At 38.0% G+C, this 24,194-nt stretch overlaps 1 protein-coding gene across 1 annotated transcript in view; it reads right to left on the bottom strand.

The window, feature by feature from the left end:
- LOC118810979 (collagen alpha-4(VI) chain) overlaps positions 1-16,534 on the bottom strand; it is a 43,483-nt gene extending 26,949 nt beyond the window's left edge. The window contains 9 exon segments of the mRNA XM_036575162.1: positions 1,313-1,870; positions 3,696-4,101; positions 4,103-4,266; positions 4,446-5,063; positions 6,133-6,705; positions 7,989-8,561; positions 9,261-9,866; positions 12,493-12,581; positions 16,447-16,534. Coding sequence (XP_036431055.1) covers positions 1,313-1,870; positions 3,696-4,101; positions 4,103-4,266; positions 4,446-5,063; positions 6,133-6,705; positions 7,989-8,561; positions 9,261-9,866; positions 12,493-12,568 — 3,574 coding nt within the window. The 5' untranslated portion in view covers positions 12,569-12,581; positions 16,447-16,534.
- Between the last annotated feature and the right edge of the window lie 7,660 nt (positions 16,535-24,194).

The raw sequence follows: 24,194 nt of genomic DNA, 5'->3' as shown, positions 1-24,194 counted from the left end.
AACATGTGAAACACTGACCTTCATAAATCAGCCAATGAATATATAAAATAGCTAAACCTACACTTAAGCCCACATCCACTGATAGAGTAATAATTAAGGTTTTAAAACTACCAGAGCTGTAGTAAACCTGCCTGAAAGAGGATGCATGTTTATTTTACCCCCATGCACAGTAAGCAGGTGATGATAGCATTTTGGGGCCCAATCCCATTTCACCCCTTGCACCTACCACTTAGCCCTTAGCCCTCCTTTTTGTGGTAGGGTGGTAGAGTGAGAGAGTTTTTGTTGAGATAGAAGGGTAGGGTGAAATGTTAGGGCTACATGGTCCTCCAAACGGAGGTTTTTCAGAGTCACACTCCAAACGGAGTGTTATGAAGAAAAAAGAAAAAACGTCAAGATGGTGGCAAGAGTGACCAAACTGAAGTATGAGTATTTTTTATGTTAAAAATTATAATAATCATCATATTGTCTTAGTTTGAGTCATTTAAATTCATAGTGGTCCTTTTCTTTATAGCAAGCATTAAATATCGTTAATATTATGCTGATGTCTCGGTTGCTGGCTAAATTTCCTGTTCCACCTTAAATAGTCCAGCAGTACTGACGCCTGAAGCACCAGAATGTAATTGGTGCTGCATTTAAGGTGGAACAGGAAAATGCAAACAAAAAACTGGTAAGTAGCTGACTTCAGCTTTATGTCACCAAAAAGGAATAATTATCACATCACCTCTCTTTGAAGGCATATGATTCCCTAAATGTAACTAAAGCCCAGCAGTGAGGAGCTGAACTTTACCCTCCTCTGCTATCACAGCAGACTGGCAGGGTCGCCTACAGAGCAGCGTTAGGAGCCTGTTAATGAAGTAATGTTCCTTTTTCCTTGAGCATTGTCCCATTTTGAAGCGGGAGATTTCAATCACTACAACTTGTAACTCATTTCAAAGGGGCAAGGTGGCACTCAAAAACATGAGGGAGGGGTAAAAATAAGAAAGGGGATTGGGCCTATGTCTCTAAATCTACAAGTAGATGCCACTTCTATGCCAACAAAGTGCTCAGAAGGCATGCAAGAAGAAAGCCTTTTCTTTCATCTAAACTCAAACGTGAGCACCTGGAGTTTGCTAGACCCTTTTAGCAACACTCAAGGTGGGTTTGGCGTAAGAAGAAGGATGATTAAGATGTTCAAAAACTTAGCTTTTTCCAAAATGCTGACATCTAATTTTTTGAAGAAAACTGACATTTTCAAAAATGTCCAGATATGTGGACGAGGCCTTCTTTTGGAATATCAATCTTTGTTTCAGTTGATGTCATGTCTCTGACTTACCAGTATTGCAGATCTTGAAAATGACCTCACTGCCCAAAGCTTGGATTGAAGCAAAGTCCTCCAGGTTCTCCAGGTATGTTCTCTCATAGGATCCAGAGATAGAAAACAGCTCAGATCTGCTAGCATGCTCCAGACCAACAGCAAAAACGTTGATGTTCTTCTCTCTAAGAGCCTTAGCAGGCAATGCTACGTCATCTTTGGACAAGCTATCAGTAATGACCACCAGGAACTGCAAAACATTAGTGCGTCCCCCGTTGGACTCCTCAAAAGCCTGCGACACTTCTGTAAGTGCTTTTCCTGTGTAAGTTTTGCCTTTGAGCTGCTTTATTGAAATTATTTCTTTCTGAAGCTTGTCTTTATCATAAAAGGAATTCAAAGCAAATTCCACTTTTGTGTTGGTGCTATACTGAATGACAGCAAGTCGCACCCCGTTTTCTCGAATGGGAAGCTTTTCTACAGCAAGTCCTATTAATTCCTTCATTTGCTCAAAATCTGCAGGGTCAACTGCATCTGCACCATCGACAAGGAAGACAACGTCCGCCAAAAGGTCACTGCAAGCTGTAGTACAGGAAGAAAATAAGGTAATTTCACTGATGTGTTCTGTACCTTAATGACATCCCCTCTCAGTGAAAATAACATATGGCCACAACTTACTAAGCTGTGGAAAAAGGATCTTAATGCATGGCCACTACTTAATTATCTCATTTCCATGTCATACTAAGTCATGGCCACAACTTAATTATCTTGTTCGAGATCATGACCATGACTTATTTATCTCATTCTCATGTCTTACTTAGTCATGGACATGACTTCATTATCTTGTCCTCATGTCCTACTAAGTTGTGGCCGCAACTTATTATGGCTTAGTTATCTTGTTCTTGTGTCTTAATTACTTAATGAGATAATTACATAGCTTAATTATTTAATTCCCATGTCTTTACTAAATCATGGCCACAATTTAATCATGCCTTGCTAAGTCATGGCCATGACCTGATCATATCACAGCAAATAGTTTGTTCCCACACTTTAGGTTAAACCATGCATTACAAGAAGGGATATCACAAGTATTGCTCTGTTGGTGCTTGATAACTTGTGTCACAAGCTATCAAACACATATAACTCATAGAAGAAAATCTTTACAGTCACATAAGCATAAAGAGATAGGCTTTGTTCACACAGCAGGCAAAAGTGTCCCAAATCTGTGTGTTGTCTGTGTGTCAGTGTGAACAGCAAAAAACACACTGAATCTGACATTTTCAATTCCAATTTGAGACGCTTTCATATGTGGTACTGAAATCTGATACGTATCCAATATGCAGCAACGCGACTCAGTCTGAACAGCAAGATCGGAATTCATGCGACTTTTACATCAATCCAACTCAACATTCGTCATAATTTTGCACTGCTGAGACTCATAAACATTTGAGGTGATGTTTCTGTACCAAAAAATTAGAAGAGACGTATCCAAAACCCTCCGTGTTCAAAGAGATTTTGAAAGAAATGGCCGAACGCAGCCGTAGGAGAAGGAGGCTGCAATGTCGAAGAACAGTTAAAAGCCTGAAAGCAAAGTTTAAAGAATCTGAGGACACGAGCCAAAGAAGTGACCACGCCCTTTTAAAGGCGAACTCAAACACATTCTGGGTGATGAGCTTAGCTGTCAGTCAGTGAAGCTTCATGATCCTCCTGTGATTCTGGCGAAGATGAAACTGAAAGCGGGAGTGGACTGGCATTAGTTGGCAGTCATGATTGTTTACATCTGGATTAGTGCGCTATGTGAAGCAACATGAAGTGTTGTTCTTTTGCACAAGAAGGTCAGTTTAGGAGCTGATCTGTTCAGACTAATGTCGCATATAGATCACATTAAAAAGATTTTGTGAACAGCCAAACAAAAAAATCAGATTTGGTGAGAAAATCAGAGTTGGGCCACTTTTACCTGTTGTGTGAATGTAGCCTTAAAGACTAATAATAATTAATATGTGCTTTGTTAATAAGAATTATAACATTTGCATACTTTTTGGGCAGTCATGGGCTGGAGGTTAGGGAACCAGCCTTGTGACTGGAAGGTCACGGGTTCGATCCCCTCGGCCAACAGTACGTGACTGAAGTGCCCTTGTCAAGGCACCTAACCCCCAACTGCTCCCTGGGTGCCGTGGATAGGGCTGCGCACTGCTCCGGGCAAGTGTGCTCACTGCCCCCTAGTGTGTGTGTTCCCTAGTCTGTATGTGGTGTTTCACTGCATGGATGGGTTAAATGCAGAGGTCTAAGGGCTGATGGCTCCGAATTCTAATTCTACTTACCAAAGACGAACAGGTATTAAATAAACTGGGCTGCTACTTCATAAGATATAAATCAATAAAGCTTGCAACACTTCCCAAACACTTACCTTCAAACGAACAAATTTCTTTGAGGATTTTTGTTTTGATAAGCTTAAGGGCATCATAGTTTTTCACATAAAATGTCCTTTTAGGGCTGCCAGACATGTCTTCCAACTCAGCCATGTCTGCGTTCTTCACTCCAACAGCATAGATTGTGACGTTCTGCTTCCTCAGTTGTTCAGCAGGAACTTTTACTGGTGTACCTCCCGGCTCAGATTTGCCATCTGTGATCACGATCAGCAACTCCCGAACCTTTTCTTTGCGTGTTTGCTTAGCCTGCTTGAAGAGAGGGATCATCTCTTCCAGTCCCAGATCGGTCCTGGTGCCGCCTCCCTCCTGGAAGAGATCTTTCACTGCTTTTTCCAAAGCGGGTTTGGTGTCATAAGCATTCAAGCGGAACACGATGGGTTGCTTTGTCTGCAAACTTCACCACACCAATGCGCACTTGTTCGGGTCCAATCTGAAACATATGAAGGAACTCTAAAATGAAAGCTTTCATGTCATCAAAGTCATCATAGGTGATGCTCCCTGATTCGTCCACGAGGAAGTAGATGTCAGCTTCAGCGGTAAACTTGCAGCCTGAAATTAAGGACAAAGACTGGCCATTAAATTATTTCAATCTAGAGAATCTGTATAGAGATAATGGTATTTGTAGTAGTAGCAATCACAATTTTGTAAGGTCTAAAACAAATGAATACCCTAATTCCATCTATATCACATACAGGACATTGAAATAGCTCAGAGTAATTGTTAAATACCTTTTTGAATAGTGATACTTTTCGGAATCATCAACACATCATGTTCAATATTCCTACAAAGGCTCTTCGTTAGCATGTTCGACAGTGCGTTGAGCTTAGTGAAACTCTCCACGTTGAACACGTATTTTCTGGGTGGATAGGATGAGATCTTTTTCAGATCATCTACATTGACGTTTTTAATGCCCAGGGCAAAAACCTTCACACCCGAGCGGCGCAATTCTGCTGCCGGACCGCTAAAGTCATCCGAGGACTTTCCATCAGTGATGACCACCGCTATCTGTTGAACGTATTCATCGGTCCGACTTCCTCTCGCCTTGGTGAAAACCTGGTCCTTGGCAAATTTTAGAGCAGCTCCAGTGTTTGTTTTCCCTCTGCCGTAAGACAGCGTCTTAACGTACTGCAGGATTTCACTCTTGTCATCAAAAGTGTTTAGATAAACATCTGCCCTGGGCACATCACTGTAGTGGACGATCGCAATCCTCACTTTGTCCCTGCCCACGTCAAGGCCTGAAATGGTATTCTGGAGGAAGTCACGTACAAGCTGGAAGTTTTCAGGCCCCATGTTGCCAGATTCATCCACAATGAACACAATGTCTGCCACCTCAGCGGACCTACAATCTGTAAAAATGTACACCCAGCAAAGGTCAATCACTTTGTTTCAATGCAACTAAACCCCCTGCTAAAAATAAAGGCACCAAAAAGGGTTATTTGCACCATGTTTTAGAAGAACTATGTTTGGTTCCCTAAAAAAATCTTTTAAGGGATGATTCTTTGGAGAACAGTTTGTTGTCAGTGAGGTTTGTGAGTGTGAAAAATCTTTTAAAAGTTTAAAGGAGTTCCACTTAATGTACAACCCCAGTTACAAAAAGGTTGGGACCCTGTGTAAAATGTAAATAAGTATAAATAAAAACAGAACGCAATGATTTACAAATCTCATAAACTCATATTTTATTCCCAAAAGAACATAGAGCACATATCAGATGTTGAAAGTGAGACATTTTACCATTTCATGAAAAATATTAGCTCATTTAGAACTTGAAGGCAGCAATGTATCTCAAAAAAGTTGGGACGGGGCAACAAAAGGCTGGAATACTAAGAGGTACTAATTAAAAACACATGACTGAGTATAAAACAAGCGTTTTAGAGAAGCAGAGTTCTAGAAAGAACACTTAAATTGACTTAGAACCTTCACATCCAGAACCTTTCATACTTTCTTCACACTCACAAATCTCTTTTTCAATCATGGGGCCTGAAACACTGACTGTTCTTAAGAAAAATATTCTTCTTAAAACCCACTTTTGATTTTGACATTCATTAATGTTTCCTTTTTGGGATTTGTTCATAGGTAAGAACAGAATCTACACACATAATTGTGCTCAAATGAAAATGCACCCAACTTCTAAGACTAAACTTTGGAGGTGGGAAAAATTATCCCTGCAAATTTCTTTGACAAACTTAAAGTCTCCTGAAAAGAATGGAAGCTGTGATAAAGACAAAGAGTGACGCTAAATACTGAATAATTTATGCTCTATTTAGCTTTTAGGGTTAGTTTTAGTGTATTTTTCTGTTATTTTTCTGCTCTTTATCTAACATGACATCTAACTAAATAACTACTGACTGTGTAGATCTGAAATTAAGTAGGGTGGTCTCTGACTTTTGCACAATATATAGTAAAGAACACATTTACCGTCTGTGACATTGAGCTCCTCTTGTGATTCAACCACAGCCTTGATTTTTGGAGGCAACTGTGGAAGTGTTCTCGGATCTAGCTTGTAGATCAGTGTGGGACTGGAGATGTCCTCCAGCTCATCGTTTTCTGTTCGACCCACGCCAACAGTGATCACTTTCACTGCCTCTTTTTTGAGTGTACGTGCTGGACGAAGGACCCCGTCATCTGATTTGCCTGCAGTTGCAACCAACAGGTACTGTTTGAAGCCCTCGGCGATGCGACTACCAGCTGCAGTGTTGAAGAAGTGCGTGCGAGCGTGTTCAATGGCATGTCCAATTCTGCGCAACCCTTTAGGCCTCAGTTGCAGATTTCGGATGGTCGTCAGAATCTCGCTTTTGGTCTTATTAGTGTTGAAGAGAAACTCCTCTTCAACATCCTCGCTGAACTGCGCTAGGCCAACACGGTTAGTGTTCTTCCCTACGTTGAGCTGGTTGAACACCCGTGTTAAGAGACTCCGAATTTGTTGAGTCTCTGCTCTAGATGCTGTACTGTCGACCAGGAAAAAGACATCTGCAAACTTCAAGGAAAAAGCTACAGTGGGAAGAGACAAGAATTTTAGAGTTATAACTAGTATACATTGTGGGAAAAACGTATTTAAGGTTTACAGTTGGACCTTAAAACCACTGTTGTACTTTTGATGGTACACTGTTAGAAAAGTTCTGTAAAGTACATTTTTCATTCATCAGGAACAAACAATGTAAATGTTCCCTCAAAGGTACAACAGTGGTTTTAAGGTCCAACTGTGTACACTAAATAAGTCTTTTCAGGTGAAAAGTACGTATCTGTATCTTTTCAGTACCTAATGTTTTAAAACAGAACAATAAAATAAAAAGCCTGGAGACGAGACGGGGTGTGTAGAGTCAATGCAACTTGGAAAATATCATTTCAATGGATTATGGTACAGTTATGTTCCTGAAATAAAGGTACTGAGATGTACCCTTGAGGGTACCACCCCAGTGACAAGAGGGGTACTGCCCCAGTGATAGTTTCATACCTTTATATAGTGTACATTTACGTAGTTTGTACCTTGATAAACGCAAAATGTACCTGCATAGTATCTTTATTTCTAATAATGTAGGGTGGTACACTCAAGTGTGCATCTAGTACCTTAGTTAGGGAACATAATTGTACCAAAATCACTCAAAGAACCCTTTTCATGGCTGAAGGGTTCATTGCATCATGAAAGGGTTCTTCAGATACATGGAGAATGTGCTGTATATTGCTCTATATAGAACCTTTTTGAAAAGGGTATTATATAGCACCAAAAGGGGTTCTTGTATTGTCACAAGCTTGACAATGTAACAATAGAAGAACACTTTTTGGTTTTCATATGGATCCCTTTTCAAAAAGGTTCTATATAGAACCATACATAAGACATTCTTCACCAGCCTAAAGAACCACTTCACAATGCAAAGAACCCTTTTGTCATGCTGAGGATTATTTGAGTGTTCATGGTTCTATATAGAACGATTTTCTTTACTAAAGAACCCTTGAAGAACCATCTTTCTTTACACTTTAAGAGTGTAGAATGATAGCCTTCCATTTTAACCACTTAAATTATCCTTCATCAATTTTCTACACTGTGAGACTATTTGAATATATGATTTTTAGGATATATTGAGGGACAAAAGTCTAAGCATCAGCAGTTTTCATTACACCATAGCATGGCTTGTCTTAGTGTGAATAACATTGTAAACCTAGGGCTTCAGCTATCTCTCCAGAGTAGCTTTATTAAGCTCATCTTGCCTGCCTAATTGGGTCTTAATCAAAGTGTGAACCATAAAAATTCAATAAACCAAAGATCTGCTATTTACCTCGTAACTGGTCATCAACAGCAATGCATACTTTTCTGCGCAGATTCTCCACCAGTTCCTGCAGCTTTTGGTGACTGTCAGCACTAAACAGGAATTGTTCCTGGGGACTATTAGCGATGGCATGTAGTTGCACAATATTGCCCCCCCCAGTTTTAACTACAAAGTTGATGACTCCCTGCATTCGGAGCTTTTGTGCAGGTTCCTCCACAGCATCACTTGACACCCCATCTGTGATCACTATGGCAATATGGGGGACATTCTTTCTGGCTTGGTTGAAGTAGTTCTCCCGAATGAAGTCGAGGGCAATCCCAGTGTTTGCGCTGCCCTTATGGTATCTGATGTTGTCAAGCTTCTTTAGCAGGTCTGCCTTGTCTGCATATTCACCCAACAGGAATTCCTGGTAAGGTTTATCACTGTACTGGACAAGTCCAACTCTCACCTTATCTGGTTTTATGTCAAGTGTCTCTACAAATGCACGAAGAAAATGCTGTATCTCTACAAAATTGATGTCTCCAACGGTGTCCGATGAATCAACAAGCAGCACAATATCTGCCGAAGCCATCTCATTGCATTCTAGGAGGAAGGACATGGTTTTAGTTTGCTATTTAATCAGGCAAGGCATCAATCATCACAGTGGTGTTGCAAATTAAAAACAGCTCCAACTGAAACGCATGTAACTGGGTGCTTTACTACTAGAGTGCAGTTCTCTAAGGTTCTAAAACAGTGCTTCCCAATTCTGATCCTTAAGCATTTGATTCCTGTCCCTAACATCTGTGCAAGACCTGGTCGACCACCAAAACTGTCACCATCAGATAAACAGAACTTTCAGCTTCATCTTTCATCAAAATCAAGCTTCACTCTTGCTTCAGATCTAAAAACAAAATCCCAAAAAAAAATAGGTGTTTTTTGTTAGAAGACAAAGCTATGAGTCTGAAAGCCTGTGTAGCTGTCAAGAAGAAGAACCTTTGCAAATTAAACGAAGAAGCTGCTGGTGTTCTCTAAACAATGGACTGTCCACCACAGATGCTGGACTTGCGTCATTATTAAATGTATTTGGGATTACTTGGGTCATGACAAGATTAAAATACAACCAATTCTAAGACTGAACTTAGTAATATCCCTGCAGATGTCTTTGGAAAAGAATGCAAGCTGTAATAAAGGCAAAGTGTAAGATCAGACAAAACACCAAGGTTGGGATCCACTGCTCCATATGAATACAACAATCACCAACAAACTTCCATTTCATCCCATTTTTCAAACAACTGCTCTTACCTTGTGGCGGCAAGATGGTCTCTCCCTCCTTCTCCACTGTGGTGCACAGCTCATGAATGATGTTCTGCGAGATGCCCTGCAGGGCTGCAAAGTCAGACACGCTGTACACATGCTGGTCATGCGGCTGGGTTGCGATCTTCTTCAGCAAGGCCTCGTCTGCGTCTTTGATTCCAATGGCATATATTTTGATTCCCTTCTGCCTCAGCTCCTGAGCAAATGGCTCAACCTCATCCTGAGAATCCCCATCTGTGATGACCACTGCAATCTGAGGCACCTGTTGTCTGGCTCGACTTCCTGCCTCCTCCACAAAGTGTTTTTTCAGTAAGAATTCCAAACCCATGCCAGTGTTGGTGCCACCAGTCTTATAAGGCAAGCGCTTAATGTAGTCGAGGATCTCCTGCTTGTCCTCGTACCTGTTGAGGGTAAACTCGGTACGGGGTGTGTCACTGTACTGGACCATGCCTATCCTGACTTTATTAGGAGCAACATCAAAGTTTGACACCAGTGAGAAGAGGAAATCCCGGATCTGCTGGAAGTTTTTTAGGCCGATGCTGGCAGAGCCATCAACTAAGAAAACGATATCGGCCATGGCTTCTTGGGTGCAAACTGGAAGAGAGAGTGAGAGGTAAACATTAGTTATAATAGATTTTCAAGAATTATTCTCGATTTGTAGGATTTTAATGTGTCAAGTGGTTGCATGTGAATAAAACGTTACAACAACACATCCTATCTTTCAGCATATGTACTTGCTTTCTTTGGAAAGGATTTGATTGATGTAACACATTTTATTCGCAACAAATTGTCACTTGAATCATGTAAATTCTATGTGGTCATTTCATGTGTCTTCAATACAGTGTTGGGGGTAACAAATTGCTTATGAAGTAGTGTAACACATTACAATATAAAATCCTGTCATATTACAGTGAATAAGAATACTGACTTTATGGGTCACGCTTTATTTGAGTAGCCTCCAATTGATGATCTATAGATGCTGATCTGGTGAAACTAAGTTGTCAATAGTGTTAGAATTAGGGGTATAGTTATTACTAGGATTAGGCTTAGGACCAGGGTAAAGGCTAAGTTTACATTTTGGGCTGAGGTTAAGTTTAGGGTTATGGTTAGGGCCAGGTTTATGGTTAGAAACAGGTATATTTAATAGATATTTAGTTGAATGCAAGTTAAATGCAAGAAAAGCATCCATAAAGCATCTACAGTACACTCCTAAAAAAGATGTTCATTCAAGGGTTATTTAATAAAGAAAATGGATCTGTAAAGAACCATGAACACTCACAGAATCCCTTTGTATGATGAAAAGGTTCTTTGCATCATGAAAGTGTTCTTCAGAATGTGCTGTAGAAGGTTCTATATAAAGGTTTAGGTGAAAGGTTAGCACGCCCTGCACTACCCTGGGCTCAAGGAGGACACTGAAGGCAGGAAGAATGTTTGCAGCAGCCATTCTTTAATGTTCACTCACCAAACAAAGACAAAACTAAACCAAACAACCAAATCAAAGCTGGCCGCTTTTCAGTGGCTTAAGCTAGACTTTTCAGTCCTTTGTCACTCGAGCTTTTCAGCTCTTCAGTCCTCTGTTGTTGCTGCTGCTCGTCCCTCCCTCTCTGTTCCCTCTCTGCTCTTTTTTAAAAGGCGCTCATGCTGCCAGCCAGATCAGCATCAGTTGGCTCTCATTAAGAGCAGCGTGAGCCCCCGAGCCATAAAGGAAAGAGAGCTCGTTGCTCTGCCTCCTCGTCACCGCCCCCCAGTGGCAGCCCGTCTGTCCGGATCGAACGTGAGGCCATTTAACGTGGCCTCACTGCGGGACCAGAGGCAGCGCCCAGGAGTCCTTTCCCCACCGTTCTCGTCAGGTTTCGTCCCCGCTCTGAGCTCAGGCCCCGCCTTCCTGCCGGCTCTCATGGCCGCCATCGGGGCCCTGTGGACGGGCGCACACCACAAGGTTCTATATAGACTCATCTACAACACGTTCTCCATCAATCTGAAGAACTCAGTGAAGGCATAGGGGAACCAAATAGAACTCATATAGAAAACTGAAGGATAAAGAACCCTGTGCTTAAGAAGAGAGAGCATCAACCTCACCTAAATAGGCCAGAGTCAGTATTCATTCAGGAACACCTCTGAAAGCTTTACTTTATACTTTACTTTTCAGATTTTATTTGGACGTAGCTGTTTCCATTTCTAAATTTTCTAACAGTATTAACCATTAACTTTGAAAAAATTATAATTGCTTTTTTTTAAATACTGAAATGACTATTGGCTTTGGCTTGTACTGTCCAATTGGTACAGAATTGTATGGGCTTTAGAGAGTAACTTTGAAGTAGTACGATTACTTTTTCTATTAAGTAATAAGTAAATTATGCAGAAATGTACAGGGCAAGACTACATCAGGGCAAGACTGCAGTTTGCCAGAGACCACCTAGACAAAGACCAAGACCTCTTGAACAATGTGCTTTGGACTGATTAATCCAAAGTTGAATTATTTGGCCACAGCCACAGAAGACATGTTTGGTGCAAACCAAAAAGAGCATTTGAGAACAGGAACCTCATTCTAACTGTGAAGCCTGGTGGTTTGGGGCCTGGCAAGCTCTCCATCACAGAATCCACAATTAATTCTTTATTGTATCAGAGGGTGCTTGAGGAAAGTGTGAGATCATCTGTCCAAACACTGAAGCTGAAGGAGGTGGCCCACGCAACACTACAAAGACCCAAACATCACGTTAAATCCACCAAGGAATGGTGAAAAAAAAGAAGTAGAGAGTTCTGGAAATCAAAGCCTGGATTGTAATTCTATTGAGATGCTGGATGCTGTGGGGGGATTTGAAATGGGCTGTGCATACAAGAAACCCCTCAAACATCACACAGCTGAAAGAATTCTACATGGAGGAGCAGGAAAAATGTCATAGACTGGTAGATGGTTATAAAAAAATGATTAAGGTTGTTTCAGCCAAAGGGGGAAATACTGGCTGTTAGGGCATAGAGTGTCTTAACTTCTTCCTCAGTAGGAAATGCCATCTTTTTTCTTTCTTTTTTTCTTTTGTGACAATGATATACTATCCATATACAAGTCAGATGAAATGACCTGGTGTAATCAGGATCTTTTTTTTCTGGTGGCCCAAATTCAATTATTCAGTTAAACCTAAAATCAATGTAAATTCTGAGTTATAAATGTGGATTACAAAGGACTTCATGCACAATAAAAATCAGTGAAAATATTTCCTACCAACTTTCTGGGCATGACTGACAAGAAAGTATGATGAGATGATGAAAACACCAAGTAATCCATGAATCCACCCCATCTTTGGACCGATCCTGCAAAAAACAAGACCAGAGAGGCTGAGTTACAGTTACAAGCATCATCAAAATGTTTCTGTATACTTAATGCTGTAATAAAAATCTAAATTGATTCAGCTGATAAACAACAAGATTAGGTTCAGGATTATAAGTATAGCTGTGAAGATATTCAGTTCAGTGTTGGTTAAAGACAAGATGTATGTACAGTGTATCTACAGTGGATAATTCAGAGTCACTGAATTGTCAGGGAAGCAAATTTTGAGACTGTGTACTTAAGTCCAAAATTGTTCAACATTGTAAATTAACCCATACAAGTGAAATTACTAATGCAGTTAAATCAAAATACAATCAAGAACAAAGATTTTGCTTAATTTCACACATTCTAAGGTACACAAATAGCCAAATAGCACAGATCATTAATAAGCTTGTTTAGTAAACAGTCTTCATAATATTCGCTTATAAAAATTATTTTTGGAAAAATAGATAGACATTCTAGTGACAGAGAAAGAAAACAGGACATTTTCCCAGGCACAACATGTGAGCTTTGAAAGACCACTTTAAGATACTTTAGTGAGATATTTATTTAATGGGTCTATTTGTGGTTTACATAATCATTAATAGTAGTAAATATCTTTTTAAATGTAAAAAAAACATTTAATAAATGACTTTGCAACTTTGTCATTAATCAGTAGGATCATACAGTCATGTTCACTGGAAATTCATAGAGACAAAATTATTGTAATTTACTGACAAAATGTAATTTCATTATATCATGAGTTAACAATTACCCAACACAGTGTAAATGAAAGATCCAGAAACGAGCGGTTTGCACTGGAAAGCTATTAAACATCAGAGCTCAAGAAGCATTCAGTGTAAAGGTTTCTACTCTGGATCGTATCGTTCACACATCACAGTTTGACACGGTGATTAGTTCTCCTTGTTCTTGCGTGAACTCTACACTCTTAAAAAACATGTTTTTTCAAGGGTTCTTTAGTGAAGTCAATGGTTTTATATAGAACCATGAACACTCAAAGAATGATTTGCATGCTTAATTCTTTGCATGGTCAAATGGTTCTTCAGACTGATGAGGAATGTGTTGCATATGGTTCTAAATAGCACCAAAAAGCGTTCTGCTATTGTTACAGTGTCACGCTTGTAACAATAAAATATCCATTTCAGGTGCTGTATAGAACCATATACAACATATTTTCAGCAATCTGAAGATAGGCAGAATGGCCTAAGAAAAGAACAGAGCTGTTTTGAGTTGCTACTTTTGTTTGTTTTTATTTGTTTTTTTTAACTAAACACTCCTCTGCTCTCTATATACACTATTTTGTTGCTGTTGTAACAAAACCTTGTATCTCTGAAATGGTAACTACACTATAAGCCCAAATAAGTTTACATAACATAACTGTTGCCCTAGTTTAAACATTGATGAACAAACTAGCACATTTAAGTTCAATGGTACTAAACACTGCATGGTATATTAACTTAGATTTTTCATGTTAGATTAATGTTGACATTTGATTCTGCAAGTTCTTTTAAATTTGTGCTATTTTTAATTCATGTTTTATGCTAGCCAAACATTGCTTGTATATTTTAATACCTAATTGTATAACTAGTTCTGATGCACTAATATTGACCATTTTGCCAAACACTCATGGGTTAACCCTCAGTGTGAATGTGGTCACTGTAATGCCCCACCACCATAGGGACACACTCAGCTACAAGAAAAACACTAACTCGACCTTTAACATAAGTCAATAGCATGAGTCTAGGCAACTATTAAAACATAAGAAAAGGACACGCCTAAGAAGAAAGCAATAAAGTAAAACAAGGGGAAAGAAACACCCAATATGCAAAAATATTCTCAGAAAAAAAGGTCTGAAACTGTCACTGGGGCAGTACACCTCTTACCACTGGGGTGGTACCCTCAAGGGTACATCTCAGTACCTTGAGTCAGGGAACATAATTGTATTAGTTGTACTGACTCCACACACCCCGTCTCGTCTCCAGACTTTTTACTCTATTGTTCTGTTTTAAAACATTTGGTTATGAAAAGGTACAGATATGAACTTTTCACCTGGAAAAACATATTTAAGGTGCACAATCAGACCTTAAACCCACTGTTGTACCTCTGAGGTACATTTACATAGTTTGCACCTTGATGAATGAAACATGTACCTGCACAGAACCTTTATTTAGATGAAATTAGGAGCCAATAGCAAAGAAGTCTTACCCAACAAGGTTCTGTTAATCAAACCAACAAGTCACTATATTTCATTGAAGCAACGCAGCTCACTTAGTTTAGCTCGATTCAACACATTTGTGTTAATGAGAGAGAAACAATTAAAACCAACAGTAGTTTCATTTTACATGTATGGCGGTTTGAAAGTTGCCAGTAGAAACAGATTGAACTAAACTGCGATAAGTTGATTCATCATTGAAACATACAAAATCATCAAAAATAATTCCTTAGCTCAAAATAGTTGAGTGATATATAGGATAGCACTGCTGACAAAACAAAACCGTGTATCTCCATTTTTGTCGTTTTTCAGTTTTTGACATAATTTGAAAATACCTGTTGTCCTTTACATAGTCTGTAAATTTCACGATGAAGGGACCAAAACAAATGACCCAAAATTATATGGAAGAAAGTCTGGTTCCATTGACTTACATTAAAGGTAAAGTAAGTTTTTTCCTTCTCCTGTAAAGTTATCATTTTGGAGATATTTTTGGATTTTATGGAGAGGTGTTGTTCCGACAGCAGCAAAATATTCAGTTTGAGGTGTCTTAATATATGTATTTTATGTATTTATGTATGTTTATCAAGTTTGCAGTACATAAAACTAAATGTGAGATGACAGGATGTACAGGAGAAGAAAAAAAGCTAAAAACACTGTAAGATTTTGTTCAAAGTAATGTTGGACCATTTCTATTAGTCTGTTCATTGTGGGAAGCTGATATTATCAAATGATATAAAAACATCTGCATGACCTTTAGAGTTTTAGGCTCTTCATTTTTGGTTCAAAATAAATGAAAGAAAGATCTAAAATACAGAAAGGAAAAAGCATGAGAGTGGTTTCTGTACTGTATCTCTTTTGCAGTATTTGCAGCATTTGAAATAGTGAACAATTATCTCCCATCTAAAAATAATATGTTGTAAATAATAAGTATCATAAATATTTCTTGAAGAGCAAGTAGCTAAATTAAAGCCATGGAATTCACCTCCTCGGAGACATTAATCTGAATCATCACTGTTATCCGTAGAATTATGGTTAAGATTAAGAACACGTTTAGACAATTCCATACTCCCTACGTCACAAACATTCTTTAATCAAGGGCTCTTTTCCTGTTGTAAATAATCCTGTGATGGATTAGCCTTTCACTGCTATGAAAATATGACCATATATTGTCATAAATTTTTATATCAGAGTATATTCCAAAAAATACATGGATATCATCCATTTGGCCTCCTTCACCAACCATTCTTAAGAAGAAATTTCTTCTTAAAACCAGTTTTCATGATAAGATTCTGACATTTGCCAGTGTTTTCTTATGTGGGCTTTGTTCTTAGATAAGAACAGAATCTACACACACTCAAGAGCACAAAGATGAGAACAGTTTTGCATTTTAAGACACGTTATGAACCTGGCATAGACCTTTTCTTAGGGACCTTTCTCAGGAACCAATTTAAGAAAACTTGCAGAAGATGTTGGTGTCCATTGTTACATCTTTTCAATATGTCATTTTTCTGTATGGCTATAAACAGCTCATTAGCTGTTTATTAAGTTAAATAAACACATTTTTGTGTTAAGTCACACAAAAGTCACACAAATAGCTCACAAATAGTAACAAATTTAAAAAAAGACCATAAACTTACCCAGACTAGTGGTCAGTCATAGAGAGAGTGACTCCTACCCAGAACCTCCAGACAGCACACTGGAATCCTCCGTCCCATCTAAGTGGAGTGCTTCATCGAGCCACTCCTCAATGACTTGGCACAACACACTAATACTTCAGACACACACATGCACACACTTGAAATGAACATTTGATTTTAAATTTAAATTGAATATAGCAGCCCACTTTAAATTAAATGTCTCTAATAACTATATAATTACAAATTAATGATACATGCAACAGCAATGGTGATGTGTTCACTGTTACACATGGATTACAGTAGTTCACCTTATGGAAATACACACATGTATCAACTTCAGTTTGTACTCATGTAATTACAGGACTATGGCATATTGTCTCTTATGTAATTACACATGTCTAACAGGGTGAACTGCTGAAACCATCACATTACAGAATAGTTCAAAGTTAAAAGCTTGGTTAAGTTATTATGTCACAACACAAGCGTACAGCTACAGCTAGCAAAATACTAGGAAAGTTAGCATTTCTCATAATGTGGGCGATTATAGTCCTGTTACCATCAGAAAAGTCTTGCTGGAAAAACAGCAGTTCAAATGTTATTACACTCTGCTATTACACGTGTATAATGTAAGAGAAAATGTAAGAGAAAAATATGCTGTTACAGCTATCAATACACTTCTACATTATTGTGTATTTACATAAGCTGTTAGCAATTAATACATTACCAGTTGTTACATTGTTGTTTCATGTATTGTTAATGTGTAACTACACAGTTATTATAAACACTTAATCTACTACTGTATACATATAATACTGTATAAACTGTTATATATAAATATATAAAAACTGTTTATATACACACCCACTGGCCAGCCTCTTCATGAAAATCACCTCCTTGTTTCTCCATTTAATCAGCTCTACTTACCATACAGGTACAGACTGGAGTCCATCTGTTTCTCTGCATACTTTTCTAGCCAACAATGTTTTACTCTATTTTTCAATGGTCAGGACCCCCACAGGTACACCACAGAGCAGCACTGCTGTGTCTGATCCACTCATACCTGCGCAACACACACTAACACACCACTGGTCTTGTGGGGGTCCTAACCATTGAAGAACAGGGTGAAAAGGGGGTTAACAAAACATCTATAAGACTTTGAAAAAAGTCTGGTTCCACTGATTTACATTAAAAGTAAAGTATGTTTTTTCTTTCTCCTGTAAAGTTACCATTTTGAAGATGAGGTTTTATTCTGACAACAGCGATATATATATATATATATATTATATATATATATATATATATATATATATATATATTTATATATATATACGTACGTACATACATCTTCTAAACCGCTTATCCTTCTGGGTCACGGTGGGGTGCTGGAGCCTATCCCAGCTGTCATTGGGCAGAAGGCAGGATACACCCTGGACAGGTCACCAGTCCATCGCAGGGCTATATATATATATATATATATATATATATATATATATATAAATATGCTGTCGGAACAAAACCTCATATTTTCTCCAAAATAATAACTTTATAGGAGAAAGAAAAAACATACTTTACTTTTAATGTAAGTCAATGGAACCAGACTTTTGAAAAACAACAAAATGGAGATACAAGGTTTTTTTTGCGACAGCAGCGGCACACACACACACACACACACACACACACACACACACACACACAATATATATATATTACTGTAACACCCCTACAGTAAAGTTAAGAATGTTAGTATCTTAACGTTAATCACTGCCATTAACGTAACACTAATATACTAATAAATAGCACTAATATATCTTGGCAAAAAAAAAATCTCAAATGTAGTCAATATATCTAATATTTGTCATTTTGAGATTGTAAGAATATAAAAAGATTATAGTTAGTTTATCTACTGAAAGTGTCTTATTCCATAGGCAGATAATTGCACCAACCTTATCTTTGTTGTTTCTTAATTAAAGGCAAATTATTTGCCAATGAAGAGGCAGTTTGACACCAAAAGATGCAAAAATTATCTAATAATATTCTTTAATAATAACAATCTCAAGTGAGAAATATTACATATTTAGACTACATGTAAGATTATTTCACTTGCTGGGATATGTTTTTTTGCTGAGTGAGAAAGCATATCTGTTAAAATATTATTGTTAAGACATTGTACATTTTAAACGAATATTTATGGTTGTTATAGTGTGAATGTACAATAGATAATCCCAGGTGCTACTCCGAACAGAATTTATGCATCAAGGTGTTCCAGGCCACGTTCCCCGCTGACTCACTGACACTGAGCAGCTTGAAGTCTTCATCTGATGTGTTTGCATTCTTGGATCAACACGCAAACTGAAGAGTTAGAGCTGTTGGCACTGCTTCTAAATTTCCACTCTTTCATATTCGCTTTTCTTACTCAGTAGTTGTGCTTCCACCACTGCTTTATAAGCCATATGTGCTAAGAAGCATGTAGATCTTCTTTCAGATTTCAGCCAGAGTGAAAAAATGAATAATAATACCTTGAATTCAAATGTGACTACATCACGGTTGTTGCCAAATGTTATGTAAATAAACTAAAAAAAATAAAATTGCATTGATATATTTCATTCTTGTGGAAATTGCATGTGAATTCACAGCATCACTTTTTCCAGTGCACCATTTTGGCACAGCTGCCTGTTTAAGGACACTTGGCTGGACCATGTGACGGGAGCCTGGCTGTCCAGAGCGAGCCACAAATAAGCCCTCTTAATGCAGTTAGTACAAACAAGGCATCACAACCACAATGCAGTCAGATTCCCTACACTGTGTATGTATCAAACTGGATATAAACATTGATGAACACAGCGCTAACATCTCTCTCCCTACATTACAAGCTCTATCACAACAGATGTACTAGCTCTGCAGCACTTGATCATCCTCTGAGATTTCATGCCTCTTGTCATAACCATCTGTCAGAAACTACATCCAGTTAACGTTCAGTTTCAACATCACTCCCACATGAAACTGAGCCGGCTGTTGTACATTTACATCAAGTCAGGAGATCGGCTAGGCCATGCAAGCATGTGAGATAGATTGAATTTATAGAGACATCTTATTAGCATGACATTAAAGGTGTGAGTAAGTGGCCTAATTTGATGCAGTTCATTGTTTATTGTTCTCTTTTTTAGTGACTGCTGGCGTCTCTCTTATGTTTACTATCGTTTGTCTGAGTACATGTTGTGAAATCTTGCATGGCGCACCAGGGATGAGTAGATGTGTGTGTGTGTGTGTGTGTGTGTGTGTGTGTGTATACGTGTGTGTGTGTGGGTGGACAACATGGACAGGCTGCTGACTGGCTGCAGCTGCTAAAGGAGAACCCTATGCTGTGATATTTTAAACATCTGGTATTTTTACATAAATTGTTATGGCTGTATTGATTTAAAAAACCAATAACGCAGTGGGACCACCAGACCACTGAGTAACAAACACATCAACACCACACAAGGGTTAAGGTCTTTGCTATGGCTCTGTGGCTTTTTCTATTCTTGTGTTTTTAAGAATGTTATCTGTGAGAACTTAGGAAGCTCCTTCACCATGATTGCTACTCATTGTGTGAAGTCTATATTGTGGTCAGTGAAAACCCCCTGCTAGCTGTGGGAACCGTAGAGTGGTGTGTGTGCATGTGCGTGCGTGTGTGTGTGTGTGTGTGTGTGTGTGTGTGTGTGTGTGTGGGTGTGTTCTTTGTTATGTATTGTTGATTATGTATTTTGTTGCTTTCTGAATGTACAGCGTTCTTGAGTATGGGGAAGGCACTATATAAATAAAAGTGATGATGATGATGATGATGATGATGAAGTCTTCCCAATCAAAAAAGTGCAAAAAAGTGTCTGAATACTTGGGTCCCATCACTATATGTATCCCCTTACTGTAAGCAATCTGATAAAAGCATCAGACTTGTTGTAGAACAGAAATGTTTACAAGTTGCTTCATGTGAGTCAGAGTCGAGTCTTGAGTCTTAAGTAGGGAGTTTTAGTCTTAATGTTAGCTGCAGCTGCATTGTAAACCCCTGCTAACAACTTATCAGGTTCATAACAACCTAACACACATTTTGTTGTAGAGAAAGCTTCAGTCTGAAGAACTGCTACAGGCAATAACTGCAGTGTTCAAAGAAGAGAATCGAAACAACTTGAAATGGTTGTTTAGTCTGTAGTTTGCAAAAAAGTATAGCTACTTAGCACAATAGTTAGTGTTATAGTCAAGAGCACAAGAGCCGAGTCGGACTCAAGATCAAGACTTTTAGCAGTCGAGTCCAAGTGAAGACCGAGATCAGGAGTGGAGGAGACCTAGACAATACACACACACACACACACACACACACACACACACACATACATATATATATATATATACACACACACTAGTCTTAGTCAACTGGTAAGGTAATCAATGGTAAAGTAATTCTCTGTTCTATTCTTATCAAAATCTTATTAAAAATCTCCACCAAAAGTCAAATGAAAATAAATTAAACTACATCAATTTTTATTATTAAATATAGTAACAATACCATTCAAATCTGCTTTCAGACAATGTTTCACTTTTTGGAACTAATGAACATCAGCGAACAAAGCCAACATTTTATTTAAATATAAACAAACAGTGGTTTTCAACATGTGGGCTGCGGAAAAAAGGAAAAAAGGTCTAGTATGAAAATGCCCTGAGGGGCGAGTCCAACGTTGGTAACATTCATTCATTATGTGGCACTCCAATATTATACTCTGCTGAAAAAGCACCATCAGAAACCATTAGTATTAAAACCTTATGGTTTTGCTTTCTAATAGGAATTGGCTTAATGGTTTCCAATGAAGACCACTAGTTTCCTGTAGAACACCTTTAGATCCCATTTGGAAACCATCAAATGCATTTAGAATCAGCCACTGGTCAACTGTTTAAACATTAGGTTCCTTTACATTGTGATATCATCCCATTAGAAAAGCCAAAAACACATCACAAAACCATCAGTGGTTTCTATGGAACTTTCTCAGCAGGATATAAATAACATTTCACAAGAAATGCCATCTACAGCTCATTCAGCTCAGATCTCTTGAATGGATTCCAATTGCTAAACTTTGCACTTTGTTAGTCAGAAGGGTTCTCAAGATAAATATTTGTTTCTGAAGAAGCCGTCTCTGCTTGTGTCGCATCTCTGTTGTGAATCATGGATGGAGGTGAGGTTTCTTAGTGATGATCTGCAGGAGACGGAAACTTTTTCCTTCAGTTTTCCAGATGCGTCCTGTACATTCCACTGTTAAAAGGGATTCTCCATTATGAAACCCTTTTTAGTCTTGGACGCTGAAACATTCAGTCAGCTAATGCAGCTTTAATGTCAGGTATCCAAGCGGTCCTGTTACTTTGCACAGTGAAGGTCGTGAACTCCTTCCATGATGATCTAACCCTGCAGTGGAGATGTAACAAATGGCACGTCAAATGAGGTCATGTCAGAAAAAATATTCCCTGATGAGTCACGAGATGAAGTTCCCAGACAGAAATGCTACATGAGCTACATTCACTCAGGACTGTTTGCCACAGAGTGTCTGACGACTGACTGTTATTATTCTATGAAAAGATGATCCTTCAAATTTTCACAGAAACAGGACGTTTTCAGAACACAACCCTCTCTGGTCACTTCATTAGAAGGCCCTCCTTAGACTGCAGTCCATTTGTTGACCTCTGACCCTTCATCAATGGTCAGTTTCTGACCATAAAAACATTCTCGGCTGGACATGTTTGGGTGATCTTAGCAGTGACACTGACATGTGTAAAAACCCCAGCATTTTTTAATAGCAATATTGTGTTGGTGGTTATAAGTTTTGGGGATTTCCATCTTTGGAAAAACGTCCCCAACATTTTTTGTATGACATCACAGCAATAATTATTTCTTTATGAAATACTGTTTTTGAAAGCGCTAATAGGCATTGATGTCTTTGAATTTCCCTAGATTTTATTTTTAATTAAAAGCACCATCAGAAACCATTAGGATTAAAACCTTATTTTGTTTGGTTTTGCTTTCTAATGGGAATTGGCTTAATTGTTTCCAATAGAGACCACTAGTTTCCTGTAGAACACATTAAGATTCCATTCCGAAACCATCAAATACATTTAGAATCAGCTGCTGGTCTCCTGTTAAACCATTAGGATCTTTTACCTTGTAATATAGTTTCATTAAAAAAGCCAAAACACATCACAAAACCATCAATGGTTTCTATGGGACTTTTTCAGCAGGATATGAAAAAACGTTTTCTCAAGAACTGCCATCTCCAGCTTATTCAGCTGTGAAATATGACTCAGATCTCTTGAATGGAATCCGATTGCTAAACTTTGCACTTTGTTAGTCAGAAGGCTTCTGTTAGTCTGAAGGGTTCTGTTAGTCTGAAGGGTTCTGTTAGTTATGAGATAGATTTTATTTTTAATTTTTATTTAGTTTATTATTATTCAATTTTTTCACTACCAAAACAATCAGAACATTACTAAATCAGTACAAAATGTTTCAGTAGTGACTGTTTTGGTAATTTTAGCTCATTTTAAACAGGACTCAAAAACACCAGCCAGTTCCTGAATAGCAAACACAACCTTTTTATAGTTGTACACGGACAAATTCATAACATTTTTAATGAAAATACCAAAAAGTTTAGTTCATTGCAGAAAAGATGTGTTTCAATAATGATGATTCCTAATGTTCAGACTTTGGGACACATTAACTTCAAAACACTGAGATCTAGCAGCTCACCATGTGGCCATGATGGACAGGGATGCAGTCTCACTTCCTGCTCTAAAATGCAGGGGCGTGGCTAAAATAAGGCTCCACGTTTCTCATACTAAATCTCATTTGCTGCGTCCAAAACCACACTGTACTAAGCAGTACTTGTACATCAAGACTGGTTAGAAGTTCATTCATTAATTAAGTCTGTGTAATAGCACACAGTTTTTGTGTGTCAGTAGTGACATGAAAATCTGTTACTGCACCTTTTTAAAAAGGTTTTTTATTTAAAAAATTTAACTAATAAAAAAATACAATTAAACCCAAACTTCACTTTAAAAGAAATGGAAAAAGATAAACATACAAATGTATTATTATTATTATTATTATTATTATTATTATTATTATTATTTATTTATTTATTTATTTATTTATTTATTTGCACAAATGTAAATGTAGGGGTTAGGGTTTGGGACAAACACCGTCCAATAAAAAGTACCCTAATGATGATTTTGTATGTACTTGTATGTGTATATATATATATATATATATATATATATATATATATATATATATATATATATATATATATATAGTATGCATCTCTGTTTTTGCCTTGGGTTTAAATAGATCATAACATAATCCTTGTAAATATGTAAGATCTGAATATTCATTCATTCATTCATTCATTCTGTGAAACCGCAGTTCAAATGGTCAGCATTTAGTGGATCTATAAGGAAGGCAGAGCTCATAAAGTAGTCAGACGTACAAAAGAGATGAGTGGAGATACAAAACAGGAGTTTGAACACAATAAGTACTTTTAAATATGACAAATAAAAACTTCATATAAAAGCAGAACAGTACAAGTAAAAGTACGATGACGGTATGACAATGGAAAGGTAAAATAAACGATTAAATACAGTTAAATATGAAAAATACAAAGAAGGGGAAAAAATTATGTGAAAAAATGCGAAACAACTTCCTCGAGTTCGGTTCTACGTCACCACTCGACCGGATG

Source organism: Colossoma macropomum, unplaced genomic scaffold (assembly GCF_904425465.1).
Source record: "Colossoma macropomum unplaced genomic scaffold, Colossoma_macropomum, whole genome shotgun sequence".
NCBI lineage: Eukaryota > Metazoa > Chordata > Actinopteri > Characiformes > Serrasalmidae > Colossoma > Colossoma macropomum.
This window is presented reverse-complemented; position numbering and strand designations above follow the sequence as displayed.